The sequence below is a fragment of the Pan troglodytes genome, chromosome 17, assembly GCF_028858775.2.
Source record: "Pan troglodytes isolate AG18354 chromosome 17, NHGRI_mPanTro3-v2.0_pri, whole genome shotgun sequence".
Taxonomy (NCBI): domain Eukaryota; kingdom Metazoa; phylum Chordata; class Mammalia; order Primates; family Hominidae; genus Pan; species Pan troglodytes.
Window position 1 is genome coordinate 64984653 of NC_072415.2, and position 22706 is coordinate 65007358.

General features: G+C 38.1%; 1 protein-coding gene across 12 annotated transcripts in view; it reads right to left on the reverse strand.

The window, feature by feature from the left end:
- CCDC68 (coiled-coil domain containing 68) overlaps nt 1–22706 on the reverse strand; it is a 57937-nt gene that overhangs the window by 26968 nt on the left and 8263 nt on the right. For 4 of the 12 annotated variants that reach the window (XM_009434055.4, XM_063795725.1, XM_001135637.4 and 1 more), the window contains exons 2-8: nt 17188–17277; nt 14472–14600; nt 12790–12876; nt 9754–9894; nt 8630–8755; nt 6624–6752; nt 661–743 (exon numbers count right to left, since the gene is read on the reverse strand). In XM_009434055.4, coding sequence (XP_009432330.1) covers nt 661–743; nt 6624–6752; nt 8630–8755; nt 9754–9894; nt 12790–12876; nt 14472–14588 — 683 coding nt within the window. In that variant the 5' untranslated portion in view covers nt 14589–14600; nt 17188–17277. Of the gene's footprint in view, nt 1–660; nt 744–4358; nt 4629–6623; nt 6753–8629; nt 8756–9753; nt 9895–12789; nt 12877–14471; nt 14601–17187; nt 17278–22706 lie in introns of those variants that run through there. The other 8 variants (XM_009434052.4, XM_054671856.2, XM_024350848.3 and 5 more) reach the window with 4 other exon arrangements.

Consider the following 22706-nt stretch of genomic DNA (forward strand, 5'->3'; position numbering starts at 1 on the left):
TAAAGAAAAATCTCATAAAATGTCTTATGATATGATTTATTACATGATAATACAGAGACTTTTTCTAATAGCAGCTGAGTAGCACAGCGATTATGGTGATATCCACAAACCCATCCCCAGCATACTGAGGACTGTGACTGCTTGTGAACTTTGAGTATTTATAAGTAAGTCCAAAGGACTAAGGATATTGTCCATAGCATTTCCTTCACCTTACAGAATTAAGGAGTATCAGGAAACTATCTTAGAATTCTGCTTGTGGGCTGGCCAGTATAATGTCTGCTGTAGAAGTGACTCATTAATAAAGACAGAAGCATCAGGGAATAAAGACCTCTCAAGCGTCCTCCTTAGCACAAATGGTAAACCAGGAGGTGCCAGGCTCACTCACTCATTCACTCTTTAGAAGGACTAACCTTCCTGCAGGGTTCCCTGCACCCCCAGAACTCTGCCCCCGGCTCCCAACTGCCCTGTGATTCCTCTGAGTTTGAGGAAGGGGAGGCACATAACTACATGACTGTTAATCCCAAGAATTCAACCTTCCTCCTGCACTGTCAGTCATCCTATTTCTTTGGGGGACAGAAGGTCTTCTGTTCCCTGGCTGGCATACCAGTGGACAGGAAAGAAATCAGGAACTGCCTTTACTTAACAGGTAGCTTCACAAACCTTTTTCCATATGTAGCACTGGATTTGAGTTGCAGTAGCTTGTTTTCCAAAGACAGTTTTCTTTCTAGTAGTGTTCTCTTTTCCTAGGAGAAAATAAGATACAAATTTTGCTAAACTGCATGTGTATGTTTGGTAAGGCCTTCCTCTTGTCATACTATAACTATGGCTTGAGCTAAAGAGTTAATTTCACACGTGCTGTTACTCCTCATCTTCAAGGAAACCTGGCCAAGTATTCTCCTGTGTGCTTTGCACATAGTTCAACTATAGGCCAAAAATAGTTGTCTTCACTCTCTCACCTGCCTGGAGGACTTCTTCTGCTCCTCCTCCAGGGCATTGCCCATAGCCTGTTCAGCTCAACCTCTCCCACTAACCTCTCCCCATCCTACCACATGTAAACATCCTGCCCATCTCTCACTAGACCCTGACTCTCCCACCCTTACACCTGTTTCGCCTACATTAGACTGACTTGTTGGTTTCCAAGGACACTAGATACCTCTACATACTACTTGGCATCTGTCAGAAGGTAGTAAAGCAATAAACATGTTTTTGATGAAGGATCAAGGCCACAAAGGATACAACTGCTTTCCAATTAGGATACAGGAGAAACTGAGATTGCAATTTTATGATGCTGGGAAAGAATATCTTTTAAAAAGATGCCTTAATTTGATTATTAAGCCAAAGCTTTTCCATCCAAAAGGAAAACAGACAAGACCATGAAAAATGAAGCTGAGATGACTGTGTTCATTTTATATTTGATGGCACTCGGCTGAAAAAAAGGAATTTGGTGCTTTGGCCTGATGGTTTAGGTTGCCAAGTTGGAAAGAATCAAGGGAGATTGAAAAAAGGCAGGAATTGGTATTGGCAACATGGATGGAATTGACTGGAAGAGGCGTGCCAAAACCATAATGCTGTTTAAAATTACTTCCTGCTGCAGCATCTGAGTGAGTGGTACACAGCAAGGCAGTGCTGTATAGAAGAAACATCACAAAGACTGTACATAGGGACTTACCTGGTTTCTAAATTTTGGCCAAGGTTTTAAACTCTCTGGGCCTTACCAATGTTAAGAAAAATTAACCCAAACTTGGAAATAAAAACAATATACAGCATGCAGTTTTAATGTCATATTGGGTCATCATTTAATCATCTGACCCAAGATTTATTTAATTCTCAGAGAATTTCCCTGCGTTCGCTTTTATTATTTATTATTTCATTAGAGCCCTGAGTCTGTGAAGTTGCATGTAAATTTGTAGATTTCTGTCTGGTAGAAGGCATAATCCCAAAGGTTATGATTTAATTGCCTTAAAGAATATTAACCATTTAAAATTTAATCTAGTACTCCTATACTATTTTTCACTTTTTCTCCAAAATGCCTATAAATGGCTAGTTTCTGAAAATATTTTATTTAAACCAGCTTTCTCATCTTACTGTTTCTCTCATTAATTAATGAGTTAGTTACAACATTTGACTTGTATTCATTCTATATTCATTTGACTTATATTTGTATCTTCTGAGCATTCCTAAAATGGGGATAATATTACCTATATTGAAATGCTGGGATAATAGAGATAATATATGTAAAAGGCATACAGGCTTCCTGGCACATATTTGGACCTCAATATATAATAATTTGAAGGCACTAATTACTTCAAATCTTATGTGTTCTGTTATGTTTTAAAATTAGCTTTTTCAAATTTTTCTTATAATATTCTTGCCAGATAGAAATTGTCCTGGAGTTTCCCTAGCTGTGTTCAAATTATTTCTGAAGGATCACAGTTACTCACTCCCTTCCTTCCTTCCTTCCCTTCCCTTCCCCTTCCTTCCTTCCTTCCTTCCTTCCTTCCTTCCTTCCTTCCTTCCCTCTCTCTCTCTCTCTTTCCTTCTTTTTTATACAGAGTTTTGCTCTTGTTGCCCAGGCTGGAGTGCAATGGTGCGATCCTGGCTCGCTGCAACCTCCGCCTCCCAGGTTCAAGCGATTCTCCTGCCTCAGCCTCCCGAGTAGCTGGGATTACAGGCATGTACCACCACGCCCGGCTAATTTTGTATTTTTAGTAGAGACGGGGTTTCTCCATGTTGGTCAGGCTGGTCTCGAACTCCTGACCTCAGGTGATCCACCCACCTTGGCCTCCCAAAGCGCTGGGATTACAGGTGTAAGTCACTGCGCCTGGCCCACAGATACATCTTACAAGCGTATGATAAGGCTTGGATTGTCAAAAAAAACACACCACAGATAATGTATTTTGAATTTGTAGGGTGAGGGAAAATAGTGCCTAACAAATGTTAAATAGACTTACTCTTGGTTAATGGATTTTCATAAACAGGGGTCAAGGGGACCAGACAACCGGACAAGTAAATGCTCTCCCTTGGCCAGGCTCTGCCATCTAGCTTGGGTTCTTTTTGCCTCCTCTTTGACAATACAGAAAATCTCACCGTACCAGATAGCGCTTCTCAGGCAATGTCTTCAGGAAAGGGAAAGGGAGTTCACAGCACCACACAGTGGGCAACCCCGCTATTCCCAGAGCCATACCTCCAGACAGCTCCAGGTTTCCCTCACCAGGCTGATCGGAGAGGGCACCAATTTCAATCATTGCCAAATGCTAACATCTAAATGTTTTGGAACCAAGTCTATCATTTTTGTCCAGCATTAGAGAAGACGGGGGCATAATGGAAAGGGTTGTGATCTAGAAAGTGGAGGATTGTGGAATAGTTTCTGGTTCATGCTGTCCTCATTTATAAAATGATCATGAGGAACTAGGTGGTCTCAAAAGTGCCTTTGAGCTCTAAAATTGCAATGGAGCTAAATCAATGACACTAGAAAACAAATATGATGTAACAGAATTGCACTGCTAGCAAACGGAACATATGCCATATTAAAATGCTCTTATTGGGCATTTTTGCTAGCTTATCACTGTGCTTATGGAATTCATTCTCACTGCATTCCTGATCAAAGTGGGACAGATGGTGAAGGTTTTAAGTAATATGTTCATTACCAGACCTCATACCACTAATGGCTATTTACTGGAGCGGTGGATTGTTCAAGTGAGTAGCAAGTAAATTTTTCTCCAGGGGGCACCTACGACCAGGCCAATATTTATCAACCTTTGTGAGGATGTTTGTTTTTAATTTTTACTTTCTTTTTGAACTTGTGTCTTTTTCCTATTAATACAAAAGGCCCAGTACACCCTCCCCTTACTCTGGCTTGCGCTCCCCACCTGAGACACGCTTCCTCACAGCCTGTCTTCTCAGTCTCTCTTTAAACCAAGAAGTTGCCAAACTTCATTCCTTATAGTTTTATTTATTTGCTTGTTTCACAAATATAAAATATTTTTAAACCAATTCGGTTTTTTTTTTTTTTGAGACAGAGTCCTGCTGTATCACCCAGGCTGAAGTGCAGTGGCGTCATCTCAGCTCACTGCAGCCTCCACCTCCCAGGTTCAAGTGATTCTCATGCCTCAGCCTCCAGAGTAGCTGGGACTACAAGCACATGCTACCATGCCCAGCTAATTTTTGTATTTTTTTTTAGGAGAGACAGGGTTTCACCATATTGGCCAGGCTGGTCTTGAACTCCTGGCCTCAAGCGATCCTCCTGCCTCAGCCTCCCAAAATGCTGGAATTACAGGCGTGAGCCACCACACCTGGCCTAAATCATTTTTTATTTTAAATAAAACTGCACATTTCCCCTCCACATCATCCACACTTACCTCCACCCTCCAGAGATTCCAGTAGGCTTGCCCTCCAGAAAGTCACTGAACTATTCTGGAAGGTTGCTGCATGGCCTTACTAAGCCATGTGCATCCTGTCTGCTTCCTTTGTCCAAGATCTCCTGGAGACAGCCCACTGTTGCGAGTTATTATCAGGGCAGGAGATAGGCCATCACTTCCCAAGAATGTCCTGCCAGGATCTGAGCCATTGAACCTTATTCTGGGGCATGCTCCTCTGCCTTTGACTGGGCTTTCAGCCTCCCTAAAGGACTCATAGAGGAATTAAGAAAGGGAGATCTGGGAAGTTCCTTGAGCCTCACACAATCCAGATATACTACATTGTCATCTCCACAAAAAGAGACTGTCTGGTTCATTCACAAATATATATTCAGCCCCTAGTTCTATGCTACGCATGGTGGTGTTCAAATATTTGTTTAGTAAACAGTCAAGTAAATATACCCCAGAACTCTGAGATGAACTAACATCTAGTGCACATTTCTTGGGATTACTAGGAAATAGAAATTATCTTCCACTGTTCTTTCTTTTTTTTGACACGGAGTCTCGCTATGTCACCAGGCTGGAGTGCTGTGGTGCAATCTCGGTTCACTGCAACCTCCGCCTCCTGGGTTCAAGCAATTCTCCTGCCTCAGCCTCCCAAGCAGCTGGGACTAAAGGTGCGTGCCACCATGCCCAGCTAATTTTTGTATTTTTAGTAGAGACGGGGTTTCACCATGTTGGCCAGGATGGTCTCGATCTCTTGACCTCATGATCTGCCCACCTCGGCCTCCCAAAGTGCTGGGATTATAGGCATGAACCACCATGCCCGGCCTGTTCTTTTGTTAATTTGGGGGCAGTGACAGTTGCCACTAAACCTGACCCAATATTACTGGGTTTGAGATGGCGTGAGCTCTAGACTAAACTTAAATTTTAAGCTGGTTAATCAAGTTGTTTGGTTAAGCAATTTATTCGTTTCCCAGAATTGTCTTTCTTTCCTTAATGCAAACATTCTTTGTACTATCTTAGTTTTGTTAAGCTATTTATTATAGGATCAAGTATTCTACCACTCCCAAGTATACAACCAAATATTACAGTTTTTCCAAAACAGCATAATTATAAATTGTCATGCCTGGATAAACTAATTGCTTAAGGAGATTCTAACCCAGTGATTCTGCTAAAGTATAACACTCAGTGACCTTCCACATAATACACATGCAGCTGAATATTATCTTAGAGCCACTTGATAATGGGCATATTTAATTTTTGTGATTTCCTCATAGGACCTTCACCAAGACTACAAATTCAACCAAATCACAATGTCATAAAACTTTAAATTCTTGGGAAACATTTTTAAACAAATCAAGTTTCCTTTGGTAAGAAACCTGAATATTGAAATGTGATGTTTTTGAAATGACATTTATAAAATGGCATAAACCCAGGCAGACTCATAAAATAAATTAAAGCTAAAAAGAATAGAGGCAAATACAATAAATATAAAAAATGTATTGGGCAATATTTACTAGTATCCAAAGGCTATATTTTTCTCTATCCCCAATTCAGTTTCAGAGATGCCAGTTTTCTCTTTGTTTTGCTATTAAAAAATATTCCTTGATTTGTCCAAATTCTAAATTCTATGGCATACATACACAAATTTATGTGTTCACCTTTTGTGTATATTTTGAGTGCCAGCTACTTAAATGAACATGGCATGAAACATTTTAAAATTTTTCTTCTATTATTGCTCGTCTCTAAATATGCCTTCTTAAAGTTCCAATTTCTATAGAATAGATTTTCTTAATGTGAACTGTATCTCTCCTAGTGCAGCCGTAGGGTTTTCCAAACACAAAGTAGACTTGGGTGGCCAAAAATGGATACTGCACTGACTCTAATACATAAAAATGCTGTGATTACAGGGACCTGCTACATTATTACTCCTAATAGATGGACTTTGTGATCTTTTCCATTATTTGCATTCACAGCCTCACCTGGTTCCCCTAAGTCACATATTTCCTAGAAAGAGAAAGTGACAAGTGATGATATGACTACAGGATTTGCAGAAAGGTAAATCAATCACCACAGTATAGATCATATGAAATGTTTATGGGAAAAATTAATATTAAATACTTCCTAAGGCCAAGAATTGTAAAGAATACTTTCACATAATATTATCTTATTTAATTTAATATCCTATTTATTTTAGTATTGTTTTATTTCATTCTCATCCTAACGCTGTCAGTAAGAAAATCCTCTAATTCTCCAGGGGCATACCTTTTCCATTCTCTGTACAAGGTTCTCCAATTCTGTAATTTGACTGTGTTTTTCTTCAAGTTTTTCAGCAACTTGATTCAGATTTTCAACATGTTGTTTCAATTTCTGTTCTTTTTCAAGCTTGTTAACCTATGGTCAGAGAAACAGTTGTGTTGTGAAAACTCTGTTTTTCTTAAACCTATACACATATTACCTCTTTCTATAATTTTCTAATTAGCCAAAAAAATTCAGAATTCATACTTGTTTAGAATTACTCTTTTGATTTCAGTGTTTACTTCAAAATAACCCTGATAGACTACAACAACATTAAATAGAGAATTAATAATGTATAATATTCTTCCTAGAATGTTTCCATTTGTTACCATAAAGCATACTTCCTGAACAGGTATAAGAGAGAAAGATGCTAATTTAACGAAAGCAACATTTTTGACTTTTTCTCAACAATTATTATCCAGAACAAAAAAAACCTTACATGTTCAATTAAAACACGTTTTATTTTTAATTAGAAAGTGTCATAAAAGCAGAATAACTCCCCTCAGTGTGTCATGGTGCTACTTCATAGGCATAGAGCAGGGGTTGCTCTGAACCATCATAGGAGAGAAGACTCCATCTAGCCGGCAGTAAGCTACAGTGGGACTGTGTCGACTAACTTGTTACTCTTCTGCGTGTGTATTTAACAAAGCTTGACATTTCACAGGGAAAAATAAGTGTCTGGCTTCCCTTGTAAATACCAAGTGGGCCTCCAGTCAGGTCACTCCAGGCTGGTGCCGAGCCCACATTACAGGGATGCACGCTTCCCGTCCCCACAAGCGCCCCCATAGCATAGCACCCTCATCCGCTTCCCGCTTATGTTCTTCATCTGCACCCAGCACGCATGTGAGTTTGCAACCATCACTACCACAGCCTGATGCATGAAAGGGTGTCACCTAGGCAGTGAATTTCCTACTGTACTTCCCTGAGGACCTTCTTAGAGCCTGAGCTGATAGACACCTGGGTGCCCCAAACTATGATGAATGAACTTTCCTGTTAGCTGTTTTATAGTTTTAATTTTGGCAAACACACACACACAGGCATACACACACTTTTTTGACTCCTCCAGTTCTAGAATATATTTTTCAGACAGATTTTATTGGTCCTAGTATATATACTTCAGATTTAAAAACAAATGAACAAAAAAGAATATGTTTGAGTGTCTGTACATGATTTTTATTTTTAAAATTTATACATATTTACATATTAAAATATAAAAGCATCTAAATTTATATATTTTAAAAAATATATAACTATTATTTATATAGATAAACATATTTATTTATAGATATTATATATTTATTTATGATATTAGATATTATAATTATATAGATAAATATATAATTATTTATATAGATAAATATATATCTATATATTTTTAAATATATAGTTATATATATTTAAAAATATATAGATATATATTTTTAAATAATATATAAAAATATAAATATATAAAATATATAACTTTATATATTATTTAAAAATATATAGATACATATTTTGTTTTCTGTTTTTTTAAATCCGAAGTATCTATCCTAAGACCAAAAAAATTTTGAAAGCATGTGTCTAGCCCAACTCTTTCATTCTAGAGACAAGGACACCCAAATCCAGAGAGGAAGAATGGCTCAGTCTGGGTCATCTAGCCAGTCAACGGCAGAACCCGAAGAGAAGTTACCAGCCCAGCTCCGCAGAGCCAGTCGAGATTTCCAGGCAGGGTGGCACTGCCTCCCTCCCACCTGTGCTCATGGGGGCTCTGGGCAAGAACTGCAACACAGCAGCTCAGCAACATCTGGGGTGTCCGGCTAAGCAGGGGTGAGAGAAATTGGCAAAAGAGACAAGCACACCGCTTCTTTCCCAAGTCTTTTGCCAAGTCACTTGGCCATTGCTTGTTTCATTTCTAACTCTTCTAGAAAGATGAACTTCAACAGCTCAGGGTGGGGGCTAGTTCTCCAATAGACAAGCTGCATGTTTGGTACCTGGAGTAATTGTTTACTGTCCTCCTGCTTCTTTCTCACTTCTTCAGATTGCGTTTGGTAGTTTTCAAATAATCTCTGGGCCACGTTTCTCAGAGCTGCTGCTCCTGCTTCTCTGGAGGCTTCCAGCTAGAAAAAAGGTCACTATGCATGTTCTGACATTTACAACAAAAAGTGTTAAAGGCAGAACAGTTTGATGGGCAATTAAGAACACCAAAGGTATAACTATACCATTTACAGCCTCATAGACAATGGATACGAGAGAAGACACTGTTATTTGGTAAGAGGAAAATGTAAAATGAGAAACTCCCTATGTAGAGGGGCTGTTGAACAGGCAGATTTGCCATAGTCAAACCAAACCAGAGCTCTGTGCACAGTAACGCCCTGCAGTGATAGTCCTCACTGTTCACATAATTCCATGGTGCTCTGTCAGCTTATACACTTATTTGCAAGCCTTTTATCATTAATGTCCATAACAGTATTAAAAAGTGTATCTTCCTGAAATAGAAGTGGGACAAGGTTAAAGTATTGAGGACAATAATGCTAAAATGTTATGAATCTTTCCAGGATTTAACCTAAGGAAACAATCAAGGATGACTATAAAGATTTCCCTACCAAGATATTCATTGCAGGACTGCATATAAAATAAACCCCTAAAGAGGAAAATCAAAACCATTCAGCAATAGACAAATGTAAAAATATTGTGACATTTGACTATGAAGGCTATAATTAATATTTATTAAATATGAACACACTTTTAAAAAGGTATTGTGGACTGTGGTAAGAACAATTAACATGAGATGTACTAAGTGTACAGTACAGTATTGTTAACTATAGACACAACGTTATGCAGTAGATTTCTAGAACTTATTCATCTTGCATGACTGAAATTGTACAACTGTCGAACTTTTGTAAGATATTTTCAATAACAAAAGAAGCCTCAAAAATAAAACAGTGAGATATGATTTGTGAAATATAAAAATGCTTCTCTATGTAAGTGAGCATGCAGATGGACCTATGGATGTGTGTGGACATCTCTCTGCTTTTACAGAGCCACAGATGCTAACAACCCATTCTATTAGCTCAAAGGCTCAAAACACAAAATTTGAAACTTCTAACAGTCATACCTTGATTTTCAATACTTCATTCTCTTTGTTCATTTCTAAGAGCTGTAGGTCTTTTCCTTTTATCTTTTTCATAAGCAAATCCAAACTGCAACAAGAAGGATCCATTTCAGAATCAGAGCCCTGTTGAAGGTTTCCACAGTGCTGAAACAGACAAATGAAAATCATAGACCTGACTATCTTTTCCTCTACAAACTTTGACAACAATAATGATCATTTAGTATTACATATATCAAAGAAGCTTCAGGTCAGCATAAATAAACATCTTTTGAATCTCAAATATCAATGGGAAATTCTAGATGAAGCAGTTGACTTCTAATTTGCTGAAATTTAAACAGATTCTTATATTGAAAGAGTTAGAATGACATTTTAACTTTTATATTTTCTATAGTTTCAAATATACTGATAAGGGCTTTTTAGGAGATAAATAATGTCCACAAGGCCAGACATTTTTAAAAAATCTAAGTTGTGGACATAATTACATTTTGGTCACATTGCATTATAGACTAATACTGTCAGACCTAATAGTTACAATACATAATAGTCAATGTTTGGTGATGCTTCACTGTAATTACCTCATATTAAATTTCCAATCAGAGATATCAGAACTGAATGACACTGCCATTATAACCTGATGTAAGCTCTAGCTCACTGAAAATACACTTGGAACATAAATCTCATCTGGAATCGTGGACACGCAGAGGTGGATAATAAATTGGAAACCATCTAACTTAAACTGTCCATTTTGCAGATGTAGAAACTGAAGACCATGGCCCAAGTTTATGCAGCAAGTAGCGGGAGAGCTCATGGCACTGCCTCTTGAATAGTTATTGTGTGCTCTTTCTGTTCTTTCAATTTATTTCAAAACTGAGAAACGATTACACAATTACACATACACTACAATTATAATAACAGCTTCTATTTGTTAAACACCTGTTTTATGCCAGGTCATCTTTTAGATGTTTTACGTACAGTCATTTGTCTGAATACTCAAAACACTGGAAAGTGCTAGGCCCTTTACACAGGTGAGGAATTTGAAGATGAGAGTTTAACTAACACACCTAAGATTTTACCTAAAGTAACTGCCAGACCAGAATTAGAATCCCAGTTTGTTTAACAACAAAATATATGTTCTTTTCACTACAATATAATAACTATGATTGCAGAAATAAAAAACAAAAAGAACTTAGTGTATGTGGATAATATCCTCCCTCACCATAACTCTGTCACAGTTTTGTGTTTTAGAGTCAAGACCCTAGTGCATACTTCCACTCTTCATATACAGAGTAGGAATTATTTTCTTTTTTAATTTGTTAAAGAATATTTGACAAAAAAAAAAAAAACTCTTGAAGAAGGTAGATTATCAGCAGTGGTAGATGGCTACAAAGATCATTGATCAGTGCTTTTCAAACTTCAATGTGCCTGTGAATTACTGGGTGATAGAACTGGTTAAAAATGCAGATTCTGAATCAGGAGGTCTGGGGTAGAGCCTAGATGCGGCCTTTCTAACAAGCTCCTGGTGATGCTGAGCTGCTGGGACTGCAGACCACACTTGAGAGTAGCAAGGCCCTAGATCACTATGGCGAAATCTCTACAGGGCCAGAGGGCTGATGTTTTGATGCATGGTTGATCTGCTGACCTTCTGTGGTTTGAGGTGGCTGAGGCAGACACATGGCAACACACTGTCATCACCATTCCTAAGAAGCTCCTCCTATCTATGGTGGGCATTCAGTCTTCAATTTCCTTGGCCCATGGACAGCATTTGACAGAGGGGTCCTGCCCTGCTTCTGAAACCCTCTCCTCATTTGCCTTCAGTGACTCCTGCCAAAGTGGCCTTAACATGAGTAGCTTCAAACCATAAGAGGTCAGCAGATCAACCACACATCAAATCATCAGCCCTCTGGCCCTGTAGAGATTTTGCCATGACAATCTGGGGCCTTGCTACTCTCAACTGTGGCCTACAGTCCCAGCAGCTCAGCATCAACACGAGCTTGTTAGAAATGCAGCATCTAGGCTCTACCCTAGAACCCTGAAATCTCCTTCTTTTCCTCCTAATCCACTCATCTCAGCTTCCTGGGATGGTTCTTCTTCCTGATATCTAAACACTGGGAACGGTCCCCTCAAGACTCAGTCCTTAGATCTCCTCTCATTTCTCTCCACACTCACTCACTTGGTAAACTTCTTCAGTTTCAGAACTTTAAATACAATCCTTAAATGCCCAAAATCTCTACCCTGTATCCTGGACCTTCTAGCTCAGTCTTCTACCCGCAGCTCCAGAATCAGATGTCCAGCTGCCTATGAGAAGCCTCTACTTGGAGGTCTAACAGGCAGCTCAACATAGCCCAAACTGAATTTTTTAATCTTCCCTATCATTCCTAAACATAATCTTGTTTTCTAGTTTAGAAGTATTTTAAATAATAATTGAAGCTAGTTACGTTAGTGTGGGAGGCTGAGGGTGATGAAAATGACTACATTTATGCATTATACCCCACGTTCTGGTGGACTCTGTGGCCATGCCTATAGTGGACAACACTGATTAAGTACACTTGGCTCAGATGTGGTTTAGCTTGGTGTAATCCAGACAAGGCTAAGTGCAGATTGCTCGACCTTAGGTATATAAAGCTGATGTTGGGGAAGGGAGTGCATTCAAGCTTATCAACTATCTGACAAAGTCTTGACTCAACTCAGGCCTAAAAGCTTCAACTGTATGTGTCTATTCGTGTGGCCCACGTGAGTCTAAAAGCTCTGCCTGTCATTGGGAAATGTTGCTGTCATGGATCTTGGCTGGGCCAACATCTTCTCATTTACTTTCGATAAGTAAGCCTTGTTTAATATATTCAAGTAGGGCCTAGCCATTCCAATTTGATCTTATAACATTTGTGGTTAAACATTTCACACGTATGGCCATTAACGTCTTTAGATATGCATGAAATATTTCAACACTCATCCTTCGAATCTTCAAAGAAGTTAGTAATTGCCCAAAAATTACTTTAAAAAGTCTAAATGGCTTTATGCTAATCTTCTGCAGGAAATTATTACCTTTGCATCTAGTTTGTGATTTGTACTGTTATGTCTTATTTCATCTTTAAACATCTGGGTCCTGATCTTTTGCAGAGTAGTTCGAATCTAGAGAAGGAAAAAAAAAAAAAACATTTGTTTCAAAGGCATTTAATGCCAAACGCTTTTTTTCTCAATACCAGTTACAGGGTACCTGATTATCTAGAAAGTAATACATATATACATATATTGATCTCAGATTTAAATAACTGCCACCATCAACCTAACTTGCATTTAGGCTAATATTGTTTAGATTGCTGAAGGTAAGCATTTGGTCTTTATAACTCTTTCTCAGACAAATCTAAAATATCACTTAAGTGAATATTATCCCCCAAACAATTATTAGTTAGTAATTAGTACTTAACACTATTTAGTTTTGTTTTGTCTATTTAGTAATTTAGTACTAATTTACTGTTTAGTAATTACTATAAAACAATTACTACTTAGTAATCACTACAAAATAATTACTACCTAGTAATTACTACAAAATAATTACTATTAAGTAATTGCTACAGAATAATTACTGAGAGATCACACACATTTATGCATGAAATATAAGCCCATGTCTTGATGACCTATGGAGTTGCAAGACACTCAAAGATGATGGAATTAATTGATTTGAACAAGTTATAAACTATGCCAGAATTTGCCCATTATTTCACTAAATAATTAAATAATCCAAAAAGGTAAAATATGAAATTTCTCTTTTTATTCAGCATCCTCTTAGACTGTAAGACTGTAAGAGTAGGAGCCAGGTTTATACTCTACAACATTATTTTATTTTTTATTATTATAATTTTTTTGAGATGGAGTCTTGCTCTGTTGCCCAGGCTGGAGTGCAATGGTGTGTTCTCTGCTCACTGTAACCTCCGCCTCCTGGGTTCAAGCGATTCTCCTGCCTCAGCCTCCTGAGTAGTTGAGATTACAGGCACCCACCACCAAGCCTGGCTAATTTTTTTGTATTTTAAGTAGAGACGGGATTTCTCCATGTTGGTCAGACTGGTCTCAAACTCCTGACCTCAGGTGATCCACCTGCCTCGGCCTCCCAAAGTACTGGGATTACAGGCGTGAGCCACTGCACCTGGCCTACTCTAGCACATTTTAAGTGCTTAACACATGTCTGTTGTAAGAAACAGTTAAGAATATATATTTCTGCCAGCCATTATCATTTTGGATTCTCATAAGACTTCACATGTTTAATGAAGTGATATGCCAACCCACAGTCACTGGCAATAGTTACCCTGAACTGTGAAAAGGAACAAGGTAACGAGAGGCACCAACTCAGCAGGAAATGTAAACATCTACTTGGGAACACGATCAACACTCATGAAACCACTGGAAAACATTATAAAACAGTAGGAAATCCAGTGGTGAATAGTGAGGGACAAATTAAGTGCTGATAGGTGTTTTGAACCCTCCTGGCCCATTATTCAATTTTACTGAGTGAGTAAAATCATTTTACTCCAAGCGTAGGAACAGTTTCATATCCTCAAGAGAAATGACTAAACATGGGTTTAAACTTCAGCTAGGAAGACTGTCCTTTGCCAAACTAGAGTTGTTCCTTTACATATGTTCTATGGAGAGGGAAACAAAATCCTCCAGCCCATATTGGAATTTCTCTTTAAAAAATCATATCATACTAATGATTTCTGCTACCCACATACCTTTTTCACATACTCGGTTTCTTCAATAATGTGAGCGGACGTAGACTCATACAAGGCAGAATTATCTTCCATCTTATCCCTTGGGGGAATTTCTGTGGTCACTGTCACTGTTGTCATTGTGAATTCTGGCTTTAGGAAAACATAAATCAGCTAAGCAAAACAGACTGTTTTGATTGTATGATTATATGGTTCATAAACTGAAATAAGTTGTTTTATCACTATAGTCAAATATAGCAGAAAAGCTATAAATCATTGGTATCTGTATATATTCATAAATCCAGGAATTAATTTAATATAAAGCCATATCATCTGAAGGAATCATTAATTTAAAAATTAACAAACATTTAAATAATCTAAAAAGGTAAAATCTGAAATTTCTCTTTTTATTCAGTATCATCTCAGACTGTAAAATCTAAAATCTCAGACTGTAAAAAGGAATGAGGTTTATATTCTAGTACATTGTAAGTACATAATAAATGTAGAATTAACATGATACAATTATAACAAAATTATGTTTTGTGTGCATGTGTGTATCTTCATACATAGTCTGTAAAGCCTATTTACTATTAGGAGAACTAATAGTGAAAGACTGGAAAAACCCCATGCCAACAAGAAGAGGATAGATTAAATAAACTATCAACTGCTATGGAGCCATCACTAGGATGTATTATTACCTCATGAAAAAGCATAGAGCAGAAAAGAATATGTAATATCACATTTTCTATAAGAAGGGTAGGAAATATGAATGGAAGGAAGAAATCTGTGTCTTAAGGTTTTAATACTAAACCACATATATGTATTATCTAACCATGAAATAAAATTGACAGAAAAAGTAATCATCCAAAATAAAGGTGAAATGAAATAAACAAATAAATATATCTGTATATCAAGTTCTATAACCATAAGAATTATTTCAAGTGATTAAAAATGACATATCAGGAACTATTTATCCCTGGTGTGCTATATTCTAAGAACAAAAAGAATAGCAAAACAATCTTGAACTATATTCACTCATAATATTGTTAGTGGAAATATTGGTATTGCCATTTTGAACTGTGAACTGTGTTTGGTGTGTTTATGTACACAGGTTCACATTATAGAATAAAGCCAACAGGTAATTGTGTTAACATCATGAAGAATCAATTATTTATCATAAAAGAAAAAATAAAATATACAACAAAAATGTTAGGTGAAGCCGGTGAAGCCGGGCATGGTGGCTCACATCTGTAATCCCAGCATTTTGGGAGGCCAAAGTGGACCGATCACTTGAGGTCAGGAGTTTGAGACTAGCCTGGCCAACATGGTGGAACCCCGTCTCTACTAAAAATATAAAAATTAGCTGGGCATGGTGTACATCTGTAATCCCAGCTACTCGGGAGGCTGAAGCACGAGAATCACTTGAACCCAGGAGGTACAAAATAATGATTTATTTTCCTTTAAATAATATATATTCTACCTTTATTCACCAAAAAACCTAGAAATAGTAGCAGTTAGCATCCCTCATGGCCAGACTGTGGTCTTTGAATATCATATCCTACCAAAAAGGAAACTAGGACTTCTTGGCTGATCCAGGTCTGGGGTAAGAAATATGTAAAGTGAGCTTATAATTATTATTTACTATAATAAATAGTAAATAACTAATAAGTAAACTATAATAAAAAGCCCTGTGGAGTAGGATTATTAATCTTATGTTACTGATAAGAAGCCAAGACTCCACTCCCATAGTCTGAGATATCTGGTCATATCAGCAAGCAAAAAAGTGATCAATACTATTTGAATAAGACACAAAACCCATCCTGAAGAAGAATGTCTGTGATGGATTGAAACTTATCAAAAATGTTAAATCCCTGAATTTATGATGACTGAAGAAAAACCCACAACAACCACAATGCTCACTGTCCACCTTTAGAAGCACATAAGGCAAAAGCTCAATGCACATAAACCAAAAGTACACTAAAACCTGGCAAAAAAAGAAACAAGCATGTATTATATGAACTATATTTCATAGCAACCAAGTAGTTGATGAGGGAAAGTTTATTTATTGAATTCCAGCTAATAAATTCAAAAGGAGAGATAAAATTAGAAAATCTATATTTTGCAACCCTTGATGAAGTAAAAAAACCTAAGCATCATCACCTAAAGCTAAAAACATTAGTGAATATTTAATGAGGAAACTTTAACCTGAGAGACACCATTAATCAATCTTAACATAAATTAAGGATCTTAAGAGATACAGGACCAAATGCAACATATGAATCTTGTTTGGATTTTGATTCAAAAAAATCAACTATGTAAAGACATTTTTTAGACTAACTGGATAATATGTGATGTTAAAGAATTGTTGTAATTTTGCTAGCTGTGATAATTGTGACATTCTTTAAAAGGATTGTATCTTTTAGTAATACCTACTGACATATTTGCAGGTGAAATTGTGTTACATTTGGAACTGCTTTAAAACTCAAAGAGAGAGGTAAAAAGGAGATGCGGATAAAGATTAAGGAAGTTTAGCAAAATATAGATAACTATTGAAACTGGGTGATGAGTCTATAGGGTTCATTGTATTCCTCTATGTATTTTGGTTTTGTTTGAAATTTCTATAATAAATAGTAAATAACTAATAAGTAAACTATAATAAAAAGCCCTGTGAGGTAGGATTATTAATCCTATGTTACTGATAAGAAGCCAAGACTCCACTCCCATAGTGACATTAACTTACCCAAGACGAAGTAAAATTAATAGAGCTCAAACGCCAACCTTGGTCTTTTAGAAGTTCAGAGATGTTTCCATCATATTAAGACTGGCTTCCCTGGAGAGAAACAATAACAACAACAAAATATTTAAAATCTAACAGTGACCTAGGCTGCAAAAAAAAACACAAAGAATTTGCATATTTGAGGGCATCACTTTGAAACAAGATCGCTTCTGGGGATACTACAAAGTCCTGCATTTATCCTTTAATCCTCAATGAAATTGACAGAGGATGCCAAGAATTTTCCATTTTATTATAAATCCTCTTAGCAGCTATGGCTTCTATTAAATATTTGTTTCCGCTGAAGTTGATTTGGCAGCAGCAACTCTGCAAGTGTGCTTTTGCAAACTGTGAATGGAAGTACGTCTCTTACTGGGTCCTCTGAAGTATCTTCCGGGATTAAGATATTGGTGCAAAACAACATTTAAATGCTTGAAGTAAGAGAAACACCCATAGAGTCAATATGCAGTGTGCTTGGAAGCCAGAGAGAAGATGGTCAGGCCAGGGTAGGGGTCAGCAAACCCCAGCCTGGGAGCTCAATCCAGTTTCCCTCCTGTTTGTACAGCCCCAGAGCTAAGAATGGTTCTTACATTTTTGAATGGTCAAACAAAAAAATCAAAAGAAGAATAACATTTCATGGCACATGAAAATTATATGAATTTCAAATTTAGTATTCATAAAAATGGTTGGAAAAAATCAAAGGAGAACATTTCAAGACACATGAAAATTATATGAAGTTCAAATGTAGTGCCTATAAATGAAGTTTTACTCTAATACAAGATAGCCATTCATGTACATATCTTTTATGTCGCTTTGGCGCCACAAAGAGCAGAGTTCAGTAGTTGTCACAGAGAAAGTACGTGGCAGGCAACGCCTAAAATATTTCCTTATCTAGCCCTTTACAGGAAACGTTTGCTGACCTTTGGGTTGGGGTTTGGCAAGGAGTAGGGGCAGGACCAGTGGGAAAATAGAGGCAAGCAAAGCAATCGATCCGGCCTGAGTTTGTTTTTTTCCTCCAGTACAGTACCCTGGATCTACAGTCCCATTTGACTGATTTACTTTCATTTTCCTTTTTAGTATGTTATGCAATGTGTACATTAACAAATGATAAGAGGCATTTTATCATAGGAATGAATCGCTCTTTAGAATGAATCCCACTGCCTTCTCAGGCTCTTTCATAATTTGAAAATTGCATCGGGCCTTACGTCTTTTATCCTAAAATATACTCTCTTATGTACCTTTTATTCTTAAAATCAAGGAATTTTGTTTCTTGATGACTGATATTTCTGAAAACTTCCCACCTTTTCCACTCACTGGTTGGGCCACCTTAAACAAGTTACATAAAATCTTTGTCTTCACTTACATAGCTGTCAGGTAGGGATGATAACACCTAGAGATAGGAAAATGAGTTTTTTTTTTTTTAAATGCCTGCTAGCAGAAGGCACTCACTGGACAGTCACTGTCAATAGTGTTGCCCTGTTATTTTATATTATCAATAGCCACAGAAGACAAGCAGGGCAGGTAGTTCACATCTATCTGGTTGCAAAGCTTTATAACTGTATCCATATGAAATTAAATTCCATTTCTGTCTTTGGTTCAGAAAACTTTTGTACCCAGAGTCCTTGGTTGGTATAAAGAAACCCAAGGGGAACATAAGCCGGCGAAGTCCAAATTGCCATATGGCATTACTATCCTGGGGAAAATCCATGTTAGCATTTTATTTCAGCCAGAAGTAGATTAAGGGGATAAAATTTTCCAAATAAATCACAATCAGTTAATTAAAGTAAGGAAAGACTTTTATTTGTCTTATGCTAGAATGGATTGAAGACAGCTTACAGGTGGCATCACGCCAAGAGGAGGTATTTCCTAGACAAGTGCCTTTCAAACAGGGCTCCCAGGGAGGAGGCAGAGGGCTGCTGAATAGACAGGGCTCTGCCACCTCAACTTCAACCACCCCAGCTCTGCTTTATTCTGTCTCACACACTGAATTTTTCCATGAGGCTTTCTGTGAAGAAAGAGGGTTCCACAGCTGAAACAGTTTAGAGGCAGCCTGCCTAGTCTCATGGCTCCATTCTGCCACTCCATACCTGTGTGACCTCTGTCAAGTCCCTTAACTTCTCTGTGCCTCGGTTTCCTTAACAGTAAAATGAAAATAATATTAATTATTAACAATAATCAATGTGGGGTTGTTCATGAGTTAATATTTGTCAAGCACTTATAGCAGCACAATTAATATATAATAAATGATTTGTACATATTTGTCAAACAAGTACATAAAATATGAAACCACTATCCACAATTAAGGCTGACATGAAATCTGGGTGGTTTCCTTTCTTCCAGGAAAGAAGCAGGTTATATTTTAAATAATCTGTTACTGGACTATGAAGGAAAAATTGCTTTGGGGGACTTTAAGATTAGCAAATCCGTGGGAGAAATTCCTTATTGCTAATGCACCGATAATTTGTCAGTTTCCTCAAACAATGATGCTAACATCTATTGAAGAGTTTACAATCTACAAAGCAATGCACACACGTTATTGTGAACTGTAATCCATGTGATAAACCACCATACCACCAGGCACCCAGGAGAATCTAACTAAACCTTGTGCTCTGGTTAATGACATGAGGATAGCAGTACTACACAATAAACACAAACAAATGCCTGTGATGGGTTGAATTGTGTCCTCCCTTCAAATTCATGTTAAAGTCCTAACCCCCAGTTCCTCAGAATGGGACCTTATTTAAAAATAGGGTTTTGCAGGTGTAATTAGTTCAGTAAACATGAGGTCACACTGGAGTAGGGTGGATCCCTACTCCAATATGACTGATATCCTTATGAAAAGGAGCAATGTGTCGAGAGATGAGAACACCGAATGCCCTGTGAAAATGAAGGCAGAGATGTAGCGATGCTTCTGCATGCCAAGGAACACCAACGATTACTAGCAAACCACCAGAAGCAGGGGAGAGGCATGAAACAGATCTCTCCCACAGCCCTCAATAGGAACCAGCCCTGCAGACACCTTGATCTTGAACTTCTAGGCTCTAGAACTGAGAGATGATCCATTTCCCTGTTCAAGCCACTCTGTGTGTGGCACTTTGTTAGAGCAACCCTAGAAAAGGATTACAGACACTGTTTATATTGTAGAGACTGTAACAAGAGTGTTTCCTTTCTTTACTTAACTCTTGATTCATTTATTGAGAGAGTAAATATTTATAGAAAGCCACTGTGTTAGGAACTGTGGTTACAGGGCTGAGCCAAAGACCCTAGTTTCGTAGGATTTTCAGTACAAAGGGAGAGACAGACATTAAACAAATGAGTAAATATAGAGGGAGTCTAAGGGAGGCTGTGATGAGTGACATGAAGAAAAGCTGATCAGGGGACCAAGGGTAAAAGGAGGTGCTGTTCTAGATGAGCAGTGAGGGAAGCTGATCTGAGGAGGTGGTATTTGAGCAAAAGATGAAGAAAATCAGGTGCAAGTCATGTGGCTCTCTGGGATCTAGGAGAAGAGAGTTCCAGGCAAATGGGAAAGCAAGAGCAGAGGCTGGCAGGTGCCTAGAGCAGTGTTTTTGTTTGTTTGTTTGTTTTTTGAGACAAGGTCTCTCACTCTGTTGCCCAGGTTTGAGTAAAGTGGCGTGATCTCTGCTTACTTCAACCTCTACTTCCTGGGTTCCAGTGATTCTCGTGCCTCAGCTTCCCAAGTAGCTGGGATTACAGAGCTGCATCACTAAACCCAGCTAATTTTTTTGTATTTTTAGTAGAGACGGGGTTTCGCCATGTTGGCCAGGCTGGTCTTGAACTCCTGTGCTCAAGTGATCCACCCACCTTGGCTTCCCAAAGTGTTGGGATTACAGGCATGAGCCACAGCACCCGGTCCCTAGAGCAGTGTTCTAAGAAAACCACGGCACATAGCAAAGTCTGCCATTTTCTTTTCTTTTAATGTTGCAGGACCTTTTTCTTTTTGATCTAAACTTTTTGAGGCTTCGTTTGCCTAAGGAGTTGTCTCCTTGGCCACATTAAAACAGGTCTAGCAGTGGCTATTACGGATCCCCCAGGATTGAGGCAAAGACAGAGTGAAGCTGTCAGGTACCGCAAGGTGTAAACAACTGACTCCAGATCAGCCCAGAGAAGGGACAATGAAGTCTGATTGACCGCACAGAGGTATTCACTCACGTCTGGGGGCTGCTGATTGAAAAGCACCATGCTGGATGTCTGGCAGGTTTTGGCTAGCTAGTGCTTGAATCTCCTTCCCAGATATGCTGAGGCACCATCTGTATGAGTCTTGCAGGAAAGGTCTCTTACTTGTTCATGCTCACTCCCTGGAGCTGGGGCACAGGGACAACACCTAGAATCAGCCAAATGACAGCTCCCGCTGGAAGTGCAACTCAGGGAATGGCCATCTGGCTGGTTGGAGCTGGAGGCAGTGGAAATCCAGTCATTGTTCAGGAAAGGGAAGGAGTCTCTGACACAGAGTGGTGCTTCATGTCCAAGTGGCAGGAAATTCAGTGGCAGTATCCAGTGGCCAGTGGCCAGTGGCTACGTCAGGAGGATCCTAACTCCTCATCCCACAACCTGATTTCACCGGTGTCCTAGCATATGAGATCCTCCCATTTTCCAAACCTAGTGTTTCAACACTCCCATCAATTCCGGTAGCTGCTCTATATCCTCTCAGTAAATTCTTCTTCTACCAAGTCAGCCAGAGTCAATTACTCTGGATTGCAATCAAGAGCCCTGCTTGGTTTTAGCACAGTTTCTGAGTTTTCAGATTTTTGTTTCCTGGTTCTAAGAGATTATTTGTTCATTTCTGATCACTATTTTATAGAGCTGGAATATTAGAAACTGAAAAAGTAAGTTACTACAAAAGTGCCACATCGATAATTCGGTTATATGAGGGAAAATAGCGAACGTTATCTCCAAACCCTTGATGAGGCTAACCGTGTCCTGAATACTAAATAGCACACCTGTTCTGCAGCTACGTTACACAGCACAATGGTGACATCCAGTGTCAGCTGGCTAAATCTCAGGTGACTGTGCAGTTTACCTGAAAACGATGCACAGTATACGAAAGACATGCATGTTACACTGTACCCAAGTTCTGTTTTCAAATAAGAATCTAAACTTTTGCTAAGCAGAATTAATTTTATTCAACTACATGCTAATCATTTGTATATACACATATATTATAGCCAGTGCTATAGAAAATTCTTAGATATAAGATAAAAGCTATTTTGGAGGAAAAATGAAATATTGGTGTAAACACAATATATAAATATGTACTATTGACAAAACATGTGCCATTTACCAAATAATTTTTCATATATTGCCCAAATTAATCATTACTTCACTGTGTTATTGTTATTATCTTCAGTGTATATATATATAAGATGCAATAAGGCACAAAAAAGGATGTAAGATTTTCAAGGTTATAAGAACCTCATCAACTGAACACAATTAGGTTGACCCCAAATTCAGATGTCTTTTTAATGAAA